Source organism: Halictus rubicundus, unplaced genomic scaffold (genome assembly GCF_050948215.1).
Source record: "Halictus rubicundus isolate RS-2024b unplaced genomic scaffold, iyHalRubi1_principal scaffold0693, whole genome shotgun sequence".
Lineage (NCBI taxonomy): Eukaryota > Metazoa > Arthropoda > Insecta > Hymenoptera > Halictidae > Halictus > Halictus rubicundus.
The window spans coordinates 50,463-66,253 of NW_027489234.1; the positions used below are offsets into that span (position 1 = coordinate 50,463).

Below are 15,791 nucleotides of genomic sequence, written 5' to 3' on the forward strand. Positions count from 1 at the left end.
TAAATGGTAGACGCGCGTGGTCTTGTCCTTTTGCTTTCTACTCTATTTTTTCGGCGGACGCATACTTATACTGATTTTCGTCTTCGCCGGACAGCCAATCAGCGTGATTTTGAGTGTTGATTGGCAGCCTGGGTGACAAAGAAGTTTGCTATGAAATTTGCCAGATGGGCGAAAGATGACCTGGGTCATACTAATAAAACCTTAACTCCAGGTATCTCGCAATTTACTCGATTGGTGGGGTCTCCTTTTTATGATTATTGGGGGCTATGGAATGTCTGAAAATTTGCCTGTAATAAATGGATTGTGTCTATAAACTAATGACTTGGAATTACGGTCAGGGCGTGAGGCAGTAAGTTTCTCGCTGGGTTTTTCCGTTGCATTGGCTGCGTAACATCCTCCCCCCCTTGAGAGGCTCGCGATCAAGAAATGTGTGTATGTGTGATTATAATTAACGGCTTATAAAATTGGATAAAGTCAAGTAAAATGGTAAACGCTATGCTTATGACTAAATAATTGTCCAGTACTCTTGAACTATCCACTAGCTTGTTTAGTGGGCGGTACGGCATCTCCCGTTGATGGTGGACCCATGGGGTTGCAGTCATCGTCCTCGGATTGATGAGGCAAGGGTGCGAGACGTTTCACGCTCCGATCTAGCACGCTCGTAGCCGTTTTAACTGATACGGTGCGAACAATGCCGTCGGAGCCTGGGTAAACTTTGACTACCCTGCCTAAGACCCATTGCATTGGGGGGACGTTGTCTTCCTTCAGAAGAACGATGGTGCCCTCCTTGATTGCATGACTGCCTTTGGTCCATTTACTGCGCCTGGTCAACTCGTTCAAGTATTCCCGATGCCACCGATTCCAAAAATGCTGTTTGATTTGTTGAATATGCTGCCAACTGGATAGACGGTTTGTCGGTGTGTCTGTGAAATCTCGCTCGCGGAGGCTCGTAAGAGAATCGCCAATAAGGAAATGACCAGGGGTTATGGCAAGGAGATCATTTGGGTCCGTGGAGATTGGAGTGAGAGGACGAGAGTTTAGGATGGATTCTATTTCGATGATTAAGGTGTTTAGATCTTCGAATGTGAACAAATCAGTACCTGCGACACGGGTTAAGTGGTATTTAAACGACTTTACGGCCGCTTCCCATAGGCCGCCAAAGTGTGGTGCGCGAGGTGGGATAAAATTCCACTCAATGGACTTGTCTGCGAGAAATGTTTGTACCTTCTGGTTGTGGTCGTCCGATTTTAAAAGTTCGCGCAATTCCTTCAATTTGTTCTGTGCCCCAACGAAATTGGTTCCATTGTCTGAATGGAGGCTCACACAGAACCCACGACGAGCAATAAATCTGCGTAGCGCGGCTATGAATGCTTCGGTTGTAAGATCGCTCACGAGCTCTAAATGAATGGCCTTAACTGCGAGGCATACGAAAACTGCGACATAAACCTTAATACGATTTCGATTTCGATGTCGCCGTTCCTTTATGTAGAATGGCCCGCAATAATCGACCCCGGTGTTTGTAAAGGGGCGAGCTTCGGTGACCCTTGCTGAAGGTAGATTACCCATGATGTAGTTTACGGTTGGTGGTTGGGCTCGGAGACAACGTAGGCAGGTTTTTATGGCCTTCCATACCTGGCTTCGACCGTCAATGGGCCAGTAGCGGCGTCTAATGGAGTATAGCGTATTTTGAACGCCTGTGTGTAATTGTGCCCGATGTTCTGCTTCTATGATGAGAGTGGTTACGCGTGATTTTGGCAGAATTATCGGGTGACGTTGGGAAAATGGCACCAATGAATGCTTGAGTCGACCCCCGACTCGCAGTATGCCTTCCTTGTCCACAAACGGGTTCAGGTGTTGGAATTTTCCCCCGATGTCGGTGTTTTTGTCGGAGAGGCGTCGTAATTCTTTGGAGAAGTGCAGCTGTTGCAGAAGTTTGATGAGTAGATTGTGTGCATTCCTGAGTTCTGATGCTGTCAAGCTACCTCTTTCGGTATTTGATTTCTTCCAGCGCAGACAACGAGCGATAATTCGTTGCATCTTGGTCCATGAGGAGTAATTGTCAAAGATGCTAGTATCGATGGGTATTGTTGTGGCTAGACATGTTGCTATTTTTTGTTCTGGAATATTGCTGCAAGGTGTTAGTTCCGTGATTGGCCAGATATCCTCTTCTTCTCGTAACCACTTTGGTCCATGATGCCAGATGGATGGCCGGAGGAAATCTTCTGGACTTTGACCTCGCGATATAAGGTCCGCGAGATTGTCCAATGTTGATACGTGCCGCCAATCCACGATATTGCTTCTTATCTGGATTTCAGATACCCTGTTCGCGACGAATGTTTTTAGTGTGCTCGGTGACGTTTGCAGCCAATGAAGGACTATGGTGGAATCGGTCCAAAATGTGGTGCTATGTATATCCACGTGTAATCCCCTTTTTGCTGTGGCAACCAACGAGGTCAAAAGTAAGGCACCGCAAAGTTCAAGCCGTGGAATGGACTGTGTTTTCAATGGTGCTACCTTAGACTTGGCTATGAGAAGCTCTACATGTATGTGGCCGTGTGCGTCTACTGAACGGACATATAGACAGGCTCCGTAGGCCTTCTCGCTCGCATCGCAGAATCCATGTAGTTCCGTCTTGATTGGAGAGTTGAGGATGGTTCTCCGATGGAACATGGTGTTGTTTAATAATGGCAGTTGTTTGTAAAATTGGACCCACTCGGTGTGAATGTCCATGGGCAAGGATTCGTCCCAATCTGTTTTGATGGTCCAGATCTTCTGTAACAAAATCTTGGCCATGATGATGACGGGTCCAAGAAGGCCTAATGGATCACAGATCTTGGCGATCTCTGATGCGATGGACCGCTTGGTGATGCGCGAGGTTATGGGTGATGCTTTAACCTCGTAGGAAATGGTGTCATCTGACGAATTCCAAACGATTCCCAAGGTTTTCAGCGTAGACGATTCGCCGAGATGTAATTTCTTGTTAATCGCTTGGTCCGATAACCCATCTAAGAGTGCTTCATGATTTGCAGCCCATTGTCGTATGTTGAGGCCTGCTAATCCGAGCAATTGGATTAGATCGTCACGAAGCGCACGTACTTCTTCGATCGTTGATGCTCCGGTGAGTGCGTCGTCCACGTAGAAGTCGCGGAGTAGGATTTTAGCTGCATGAGGAAAACGATGCCCTTCGTCATGAGCTAGCTGTGTGAGACAGCGAATGGCCAAGTATGGGGCGGCCGAGAGTCCGAACGTGACGGTTTTCAATTGATGTGTATGAATTTGTCCGTCAGTATCGCGCCACAGTATGCGTTGATACTTCTGGTCTTCATCGCGAACTAAAAACTGTCTATACATTTTCTCGATGTCACCGGTGAGAACGTATCGGTGAATACGGAATCGGAGAAGAATGTATAGTAGATCGTCCTGAAGCTTTGGTCCAGTATGGAGCGTATCGTTTAATGAGGTCCCGGTGCTCGTGGCTGCAGAGCCGTCGAAAACGACTCGAAGTTTTGTCGTTTCGCTCGTGACTTTCACAACTCCATGGTGGGGCAGGTAGTATCCGTCGGATGAATCTCGATTTTCTGGAATCCTTTCCATGTGTCCAAGGTCGAGGTATTCATTCATGACCGCGTGATACTCCTTTCTTAATGTGGGGTCACATTGCAACTTCCGCTCCAGTGAATAAAATCGCTTTAAAGCTTGCGATTTTGATTCGCCCAGTTGCGTGATTCTATGATTGAAGGGGAGCGCTACGATGTATCGCCCGTCAGTGTTCCTTGTTGTATGTTGTTGAAAGTGCGTCTCACAGGTTTTGTCTGAATCCGATAAATGTGTGACCTGTGGACCTTCTTCAATTTCCCAAAACCGTTCGAGGTCGAACTGGAGAGTGGAGGTTGCGTGACACGATGTGCGTTCGGTGGCGGACGAGGCGGAAGGGCTACCTCCAATGACCCACCCGAGCATGGTTTTCTGTAGGTACAAATCCGGTCCACCAGGAGGAGATAGATTGATTTGCCCGACGCTCAAGAGCGATAACGATGCTCCGGAGCCGAGAAGCAGATCAACTGATGCTGGGCGATGAAAGTGCGGATCTGCCATTTTAATGTTCTTCGGAATACGTATGGTTGAACGGTCAATGGGTTGATCTGGAATGCTCGATGCGATTTTTGGAATGACTAAGAATGTGAGAGTGCGTTCGTAATCGTTGATCTTGGATCGGATGGTTGCAATGACGTAATGAGTGGCGATCGTTGTCAACGCGTTGAGGGCCCCAATGGGAACTGAGCATTTCTTACGCGGTATATTGAGCCTTCTCGCGAGATCTTCTGTTATAAAATTAGTCGTCGCGCATGTATCGATCAGTGTTCGACAAGGGGTTGGATGGTGTTCCTTATCTAACACGTGGAGTTGCGCGGTAACCAGAAGGTCATTATTAACCGCGTTCACGATGAATGCTCTCTGACGGTGTATCCCCATTGGCTCCTCAGGTAATCGTTGTCAATCGCTCGTTTCTGATTGCGAGCCTGCCGGTGTTACTCGTTCTGACGGCGAAGTCGTGCGATTCGGTGATCGTTTGGGCTGATGCAACAAGGTGTGGTGGTATTTATTACATATCCTGCAGGCTCCCCTCTTGCACGTTTCCTGATTGTGGTCCGCTCTCAGGCAATTTGAACATAACACGGCCTTTCGTACGGCTGCAGTCCTTTTCTCAACGGATAAAGAATGGAATTTTTCACATCGCCAGATACAATGTGTGTCCTGGCAAATCGGACATCTTGACGGAGTCGCGGGCGTCTCATACGTTCTACGGTGATCGTGTTGTTGATCGGACTCTTGAGAATTTGTCGCGGTGACGAAAGCGTAATTACGTGTCGGACGTTTGTTCGATGGTGACTTCGCGGATGAACTACGGTTGTGCGGTTCGGATGCTGCGACAGATCTTCGCTGTGGTACTGCTGCGCAGTTTGCGCGTTTCTCGAGGAAGTCGAGCAGATGATTATAAGATGGCATCTGTTTGTCTCTTAATGACAATTCCCAGTGCCACGCGGTGTCTGGGTTTATCTTCCAGAGGATGATCGAAATCAATATACAGTCCCACGACGCGACGTTTATGCCCAGATTCTTTAATGCCCGCAGATTCTGACGAATGGTGTCTACGAGATTGCCTAATGATTCTGGAGAATCTGTCGACAGCTTCGGAATTGCTCGAATCGCGTTGCAATGTTTCAGGAGGACTCTACGCTTGCAATCGAATTTCTCTTTTAATAATTCTATCGCGTCGGAGTAATTCGCATCTGTCGTGCTCAAGCACTCAATGCACGCGGCGGCCTTTCCGGTGAGGGTTGATCGCAGATATTGCAGCTTCTGAACAGGCGTTAGATCCATGTTTTGGTCGATCATCGATGAAAAGCTGTCGAAGTAAGAAGCCCACTTCTCGATTTCCCCGTCGAACGTCGGCAAGCGCATCTCCGGGAGTTTAATGGCCATGGGGGCTGTCACGGAAGTCGCGGAAGAATCGGTTGTATTTCGTCGCGAAGGCAGGTTCCCGTATTGTGGCTGAATGAGCACGTTGGCGCGCGCGATGATTGCTACGTAGTCGTTGTGAATTTCATAACGACGTGGTCCCTCGGATTCATCAAGTTCTTCCAATTCTGACTGAATGTCGTCGAACCGCGCGTATATTTCCTTTAAGCTGTCTAAATGTGCTCGCAAAAGCCCCACATCGCATTGCTCAGGATGCTGTGAGTTTTCTACTAATCTCGCGAAGGTGGTGATATGCCCGATGATGTTACCCCGTTTGCGTCGCAGAGTACTGATATTTATACCTTGCGAGGTAGATTGTGTTTGATTTGAATCCGTAACTTTCGGCATTGTGGAATGGATTGGATAAAAATAGGAATTGGCGATAAGAAACGAGCCTACCTTTGCGATGCGAGGATTTCAGGGTTGCTGCGACGACGTCCTGTCCTTGGACTGCTCCGTGGTGAGGGTGTTGAACAGTTGTAGACCGCTGACTTGGTGATCCTTTGCTGATGCTGCGATTGATGATGTGGATCGCTGATGACGTGTAGAACGACTACGTTGTGATGAGGTGACACTTCGCTGTTAATGAAGCGACTGGTTGCCAATGTGGACTTGAATCACACTCGAACGCAACGTCTCGATGCTGTGTACTGTCTGTTAAAATGTTCGCTTGTACGCTTTCACTTATGAAATCCACACGTCACTGCAATCCGGCTCGAAGGACCATTTAATGTTACGCGAACGCGTCCGCGGCTAGACTTTTCTGAAGTCGACGAAGGTCGTAAATCTCCGTCCGAATTTTCTTCGTCGTCGCGAAACGCGTTGGACCTTATCACTATTTCTAGGGATAGGGCTGATAAATTGTTTAACGTATGACACTGATTTTGAACATTAAATATAATTCAAACTTTAACAAATACAATGTACAGTACGTGGTTACGGAATGGTTTGTAAAGAACGTGAATGGTGGACGTAAATGGTAGACGCGCGTGGTCTTGTCCTTTTGCTTTCTACTCTATTTTTTCGGCGGACGCATACTTATACTGATTTTCGTCTTCGCCGGACAGCCAATCAGCGTGATTTTGAGTGTTGATTGGCAGCCTGGGTGACAAAGAAGTTTGCTATGAAATTTGCCAGATGGGCGAAAGATGACCTGGGTCATACTAATAAAACCTTAACTCCAGGTATCTCGCAATTTACTCGATTGGTGAGGTCTCCTTTTTATGATTATTGGGGGCTATGGAATGTCTGAAAATTTGCCTGTAATAAATGGATTGTGTCTATAAACTAATGACTTGGAATTACGGTCAGGGCGTGAGGCAGTAAGTTTCTCGCTGGGATTTTCCGTTGCATTGCCTGCGTAACAATAGAAGAATATACGAGAATATACCTGAATATACTAGAATATAGCAGAATATGCCAAAATATACCATAATATTACTAGAAAATAGAAGAATATACGAGAATATACCTGAATATACTAGAATATATCAGAATATACCAGAATATACCAGAATATACCATAATATTATTCGAATATGGAAGAATATACGAGAATATACCATAATATTACTAGAATATAGAAGAATATACCAGAATATACCATAATATTACTAGAATATAGAAGAATATACCAGAATATACCATAATATTACTAGACTATAGAAGAATATACCAGAATATACCTGAATATACTAGAATATACCAGAATATACCAGAATATACCGTAATATACCATAATATTACTCGAATATAGAAGAATATATGAGAATATACGATAACATTACTAGAATATAGAAGAATATACCATAACATTACTAGAATATAGAAGAATATTCGAGAATATACTAGAATATAGCAGAATATACCTGAATATACTAGAATATACCATAATATTACTAGATTATAGAAGAATATACGAGAATATATCTGAATATACTTGAATATACCAGAATATACCAGAATATACCATAATATTACTCGAATATAGAAGAATATACGAGAATATACCAGAATATACTAGAATAAAGCAGAATAATCAAGAGTATACCAGAATATTCCAGAATATACTAGAATATACCGGAATATACCAGAATGTACCATAATATTACTAGAATATATAAGAATATACGAGAACATACCTGAATGTACTAGAATATACCAGAATATTCCAGAATATACCAGAATATACCATAATATACCAGAATATACCATAATATTACTAGAATATTGAAGAATATACGAGAATATACCTGAATATACTAGAATATAGCAGAATATACCAGAATATACCATAATATTACTAGAATATAGAAGAATATACGAGAATATACCTGAATATACTAGAATATACCATAATATTACTAGAATATAGAAGAATATACGAGAATATACCTGAATATACTTGAATATACCAGAATATACCAGAATATACCAGAATATACCAGAATATACCAGAATATACCATAATATTACTAGAATATAGAAGAATATTCGGGAATATACTAGAATATAGCAGAATATACCTGAATATACTAGAATATACCATAATATTACTAGATTATAGAAGAATATACGAGAATATACCTCAATATACTCGAATATACCAGAATATACCAGAATATACCAGAATATACCAGAATATACCAGAATATACCAGAATATACCATAATATTACTAGAATATAGAAGAATATTCGGGAATATACTAGAATATAGCAGAATATACCTGAATATACTAGAATATACCATAATATTACTAGAATATAGAAGAATATACGAGAATATACCTCAATATACTCGAATATACCAGAATATACCAGAATATACCAGAATATACCAGAATATACCAGAATATACCATAATATTACTAGAATATAGAAGAATATACGAGAATGTACCTGAATATAGCAGAATATACCAGAATATACCATATTATTACTAGAATATAGAAGAATATACGAGAATATACCTGAATATACTAGAATATACTAGAATATAGCAGAAAATACTAGAATATACGAGAATATAGCGGAAAATACAGAATATTCCAGAATATGCCATAATATTACTAGAATATAGAAGAATACACGAGAATATACCTGAATATACTAGAATATACGATAATATTACTAGAATATAGAAGAATATACGAGAATGTAGCCGAATATTCCAGAATATACCTGAATATACCATAATATTACTCGAATATAGAAGAATATACGAGAATATACTAGAATATAGCAGAATATACCATAATATTACTAGAATATAGAAGAATATACGAGAATATAACAGAATATACTAGTATACACCACAAAATACCAGAATATACGATAATATTACTAGAATATAGAAGAATATACGAGAATATACCTGAATATACTAGAATATACGAGAATGTAGCAGAATATACTAGAATATACGAGAATATAGCAGAATAATCCAGAATATACCAGAATATACCAGAATATACCGTAATATTACTAGAATATAGAAGAATATACGAGAATATACCAGAATATACTAGTATACACCACAAAATACCAGAATATACGATAATATTACTAGAATATAGAAGAATATACGAGAATATACCTGAATATACTAGAATATACTAGAATATAGCAGAAAATACTAGAATATACGAGAATATAACAGAATAATCCAGAATATACCAGAATATACCAGAATATTCCATAATATTACTAGAATATAGAAGAATAGACGAGAATATAGCCGAATATTCCAGAATATACCTGAATATACCATAATATTGCTAGAATATAGAAGAATATACGAGAATATACCTGAATATACTAGAATATAGCAGAATATAGCAGAATATACGAGAATATAGCAGAATAATCCAGAATATACCAGAATATACGAGAATATACCTGAATATACTAGAATATACCATAATATTACTAGATTATAGAAGAATATACGAGAATATACCTGAATATAGTTGAATATACCAGAATATACCAGAATATACCATAATATTACTCGAATATAGAAGAATATACGAGAATATAGCAGAATATACTAGAATATAGCAGAATAATCACGAGTATACCAGAATATACCAGAATAGACCAGAATATACCAGAATATACCAGAATGTACCATAATATTACTAGAATATATAAGGATATACGAGAACATACCTGAATATAATAGAATATACCAGAATATTCCAGAATATAGCATAATATTACTAGAATATAGAAGAATATACGAGAATATACCTGAATATACTAGAATATACCATAATATTATTAGAATATAGAAGAATATACGAGAATATACCTGAATATACTTGAATATACCAGAATATACTAGAATATACCAGAATATACCAGAATGTACCATAATATTACTAGAATATATAAGAATATACGAGAACATACCTGAATATACTAGAATATACCAGAATATACCATAATATTACTAGAATATTGAAGAATATACGAGAATATACCTGTATATACTAGAATATAGCAGAATATACCAGAATATACCATAATATTACTAGAATATAGAAGAAAATACGAGAATATACCTGAATATACTAGAATATACCATAATATTACTAGAATATAGAAGAATATACGAGAATATACCTGAATATACTTGAATATACCAGAATATACCAGAATATACTAGAATATATCAGAATATACCAGAATATACCAGAATATACCATAATATTATTCGAATATGGAAGAATATACGAGAATATACCATAATATTACTAGAATATAGAAGAATATACCAGAATATACCATAATATTACTAGAATATAGAAGAATATACCAGAATATACCATAATATTACTAGACTATAGAAGAATATACCAGAATATACCTGAATATACTAGAATATACCAGAATATACCAGAATATACCGTAATATACCATAATATTACTCGAATATAGAAGAATATATGAGAATATACGATAACATTACTAGAATATAGAAGAATATACCATAACATTACTAGAATATAGAAGAATATTCGAGAATATACTAGAATATAGCAGAATATACCTGAATATACTAGAATATACCATAATATTACTAGATTATAGAAGAATATACGAGAATATATCTGAATATACTTGAATATACCAGAATATACCAGAATATACCATAATATTACTCGAATATAGAAGAATATACGAGAATATACCAGAATATACTAGAATATAGCAGAATAATCAAGAGTATACCAGAATATTCCAGAATATACTAGAATATACCGGAATATACCAGAATGTACCATAATATTACTAGAATATATAAGAATATACGAGAACATACCTGAATATAATAGAATATACCAGAATATTCCAGAATATAGCATAATATTACTAGAATATAGAAGAATATACGAGAATATACCTGAATATACTAGAATATACCATAATATTATTAGAATATAGAAGAATATACGAGAATATACCTGAATATACTTGAATATACCAGAATATACTAGAATATACCAGAATATACCAGAATGTACCATAATATTACTAGAATATATAAGAATATACGAGAACATACCTGAATATACTAGAATATACCAGAATATACCATAATATTACTAGAATATTGAAGAATATACGAGAATATACCTGTATATACTAGAATATAGCAGAATATACCAGAATATACCATAATATTACTAGAATATAGAAGAAAATACGAGAATATACCTGAATATACTAGAATATACCATAATATTACTAGAATATAGAAGAATATACGAGAATATACCTGAATATACTTGAATATACCAGAATATACCAGAATATACTAGAATATATCAGAATATACCAGAATATACCAGAATATACCATAATATTATTCGAATATGGAAGAATATACGAGAATATACCATAATATTACTAGAATATAGAAGAATATACCAGAATATACCATAATATTACTAGAATATAGAAGAATATACCAGAATATACCATAATATTACTAGACTATAGAAGAATATACCAGAATATACCTGAATATACTAGAATATACCAGAATATACCAGAATATACCGTAATATACCATAATATTACTCGAATATAGAAGAATATATGAGAATATACGATAACATTACTAGAATATAGAAGAATATACCATAACATTACTAGAATATAGAAGAATATTCGAGAATATACTAGAATATAGCAGAATATACCTGAATATACTAGAATATACCATAATATTACTAGATTATAGAAGAATATACGAGAATATATCTGAATATACTTGAATATACCAGAATATACCAGAATATACCATAATATTACTCGAATATAGAAGAATATACGAGAATATACCAGAATATACTAGAATATAGCAGAATAATCAAGAGTATACCAGAATATTCCAGAATATACTAGAATATACCGGAATATACCAGAATGTACCATAATATTACTAGAATATATAAGAATATACGAGAACATACCTGAATATACTAGAATATACCAGAATATTCCAGAATATACCAGAATATACCATAATATACCAGAATATACCATAATATTACTAGAATATTGAAGAATATACGAGAATATACCTGAATATACTAGAATATAGCAGAATATACCAGAATATACCATAATATTACTAGAATATAGAAGAATATACGAGAATATACCTGAATATACTAGAATATACCATAATATTACTAGAATATAGAAGAATATACGAGAATATACCTGAATATACTTGAATATACCAGAATATACCAGAATATACCAGAATATACCAGAATATACCAGAATATACCATAATATTACTAGAATATAGAAGAATATTCGGGAATATACTAGAATATAGCAGAATATACCTGAATATACTAGAATATACCATAATATTACTAGATTATAGAAGAATATACGAGAATATACCTCAATATACTCGAATATACCAGAATATACCAGAATATACCAGAATATACCAGAATATACCAGAATATACCAGAATATACCATAATATTACTAGAATATAGAAGAATATTCGGGAATATACTAGAATATAGCAGAATATACCTGAATATACTAGAATATACCATAATATTACTAGAATATAGAAGAATATACGAGAATATACCTCAATATACTCGAATATACCAGAATATACCAGAATATACCAGAATATACCAGAATATACCAGAATATACCATAATATTACTAGAATATAGAAGAATATACGAGAATGTACCTGAATATAGCAGAATATACCAGAATATACCATATTATTACTAGAATATAGAAGAATATACGAGAATATACCTGAATATACTAGAATATACTAGAATATAGCAGAAAATACTAGAATATACGAGAATATAGCGGAAAATACAGAATATTCCAGAATATGCCATAATATTACTAGAATATAGAAGAATACACGAGAATATACCTGAATATACTAGAATATACGATAATATTACTAGAATATAGAAGAATATACGAGAATGTAGCCGAATATTCCAGAATATACCTGAATATACCATAATATTACTCGAATATAGAAGAATATACGAGAATATACTAGAATATAGCAGAATATACCATAATATTACTAGAATATAGAAGAATATACGAGAATATAACAGAATATACTAGTATACACCACAAAATACCAGAATATACGATAATATTACTAGAATATAGAAGAATATACGAGAATATACCTGAATATACTAGAATATACGAGAATGTAGCAGAATATACTAGAATATACGAGAATATAGCAGAATAATCCAGAATATACCAGAATATACCAGAATATACCGTAATATTACTAGAATATAGAAGAATATACGAGAATATACCAGAATATACTAGTATACACCACAAAATACCAGAATATACGATAATATTACTAGAATATAGAAGAATATACGAGAATATACCTGAATATACTAGAATATACTAGAATATAGCAGAAAATACTAGAATATACGAGAATATAACAGAATAATCCAGAATATACCAGAATATACCAGAATATTCCATAATATTACTAGAATATAGAAGAATAGACGAGAATATAGCCGAATATTCCAGAATATACCTGAATATACCATAATATTGCTAGAATATAGAAGAATATACGAGAATATACCTGAATATACTAGAATATAGCAGAATATAGCAGAATATACGAGAATATAGCAGAATAATCCAGAATATACCAGAATATACGAGAATATACCTGAATATACTAGAATATACCATAATATTACTAGATTATAGAAGAATATACGAGAATATACCTGAATATAGTTGAATATACCAGAATATACCAGAATATACCATAATATTACTCGAATATAGAAGAATATACGAGAATATAGCAGAATATACTAGAATATAGCAGAATAATCACGAGTATACCAGAATATACCAGAATAGACCAGAATATACCAGAATATACCAGAATGTACCATAATATTACTAGAATATATAAGGATATACGAGAACATACCTGAATATAATAGAATATACCAGAATATTCCAGAATATAGCATAATATTACTAGAATATAGAAGAATATACGAGAATATACCTGAATATACTAGAATATACCATAATATTATTAGAATATAGAAGAATATACGAGAATATACCTGAATATACTTGAATATACCAGAATATACTAGAATATACCAGAATATACCAGAATGTACCATAATATTACTAGAATATATAAGAATATACGAGAACATACCTGAATATACTAGAATATACCAGAATATACCATAATATTACTAGAATATTGAAGAATATACGAGAATATACCTGTATATACTAGAATATAGCAGAATATACCAGAATATACCATAATATTACTAGAATATAGAAGAAAATACGAGAATATACCTGAATATACTAGAATATACCATAATATTACTAGAATATAGAAGAATATACGAGAATATACCTGAATATACTTGAATATACCAGAATATACCAGAATATACCAGAATATACCAGAATATACCATAATATTACTAGAATATAACTAGAATATAGAAGAATATACGAGAATGTACCTGAATATAGCAGAATATACCAGAATATACCATATTATTACTAGAATATAGAAGAATATACGAGAATATACCTGAATATACTAGAATATACTAGAATATAGCAGAAAATACTAGAATATACGAGAATATAGCAGAAAAATTCAGAATATTCCAGAATATGCCATAATATTACTAGAATATAGAAGAATACACGAGAATATACCTGAATATACTAGAATATACGATAATATTACTAGAATATAGAAGAATATACGAGAATGTAGCCGAATATTCCAGAATATACCTGAATATACCATAATATTACTCGAATATAGAAGAATATACGAGAATATACTAGAATATAGCAGAATATACCATAATATTACTAGAATATAGAAGAATATACGAGAATATAACAGAATATACTAGTATACACCACAAAATACCAGAATATACGATAATATTACTAGAATATAGAAGAATATACGAGAATATACCTGAATATACTAGTATACACCACAAAATACCAGAATATACCATAATATTACTAGAATATTGAAGAATATACGAGAATATACCTGTATATACTAGAATATAGCAGAATATACCAGAATATACCATAATATTACTAGAATATAACTAGAATATAGAAGAATATACGAGAATGTACCTGAATATAGCAGAATATACCAGAATATACCATATTATTACTAGAATATAGAAGAATATACGAGAATATACCTGAATATACTAGAATATACTAGAATATAGCAGAAAATACTAGAATATACGAGAATATAGCAGAAAAATTCAGAATATTCCAGAATATGCCATAATATTACTAGAATATAGAAGAATACACGAGAATATACCTGAATATACTAGAATATACGATAATATTACTAGAATATAGAAGAATATACGAGAATGTAGCCGAATATTCCAGAATATACCTGAATATACCATAATATTACTCGAATATAGAAGAATATACGAGAATATACTAGAATATAGCAGAATATACCATAATATTACTAGAATATAGAAGAATATACGAGAATATAACAGAATATACTAGTATACACCACAAAATACCAGAATATACGATAATATTACTAGAATATAGAAGAATATACGAGAATATACCTGAATATACTAGAATATACGAGAATGTAGCAGAATATACTAGAATATACGAGAATATAGCAGAA

The 15,791-nt window shown here is 35.1% G+C and overlaps 2 protein-coding genes across 2 annotated transcripts; both read right to left on the minus strand.

Annotated features, from left to right (window-relative positions):
• Window positions 1–531: 531 nt before the first annotated feature.
• On the minus strand, window positions 532–4,473 carry LOC143364560 (uncharacterized). The gene has a single exon (XM_076804850.1). It carries the CDS (start codon window positions 4,471–4,473, stop codon window positions 532–534), a length of 3,942 nt encoding a protein of 1,313 aa, XP_076660965.1.
• Window positions 4,474–4,494: 21 nt separating this feature from the next.
• Window positions 4,495–5,868, minus strand: LOC143364562 (uncharacterized). Its single transcript, XM_076804851.1, has one exon. It carries the CDS (start codon window positions 5,866–5,868, stop codon window positions 4,495–4,497), a length of 1,374 nt encoding a protein of 457 aa, XP_076660966.1.
• Between the last annotated feature and the right edge of the window lie 9,923 nt (window positions 5,869–15,791).

Excerpts from the sequence above, each read along its gene's own strand:
- LOC143364560 (XM_076804850.1), bottom strand. The coding sequence starts at position 4,473 with ATGGGGATACACCGTCAGAGAGCATTCATCGTGAACGCGGTTAATAAT.
- LOC143364562 (XM_076804851.1), bottom strand. The coding sequence starts at position 5,868 with ATGCCGAAAGTTACGGATTCAAATCAAACACAATCTACCTCGCAAGGT.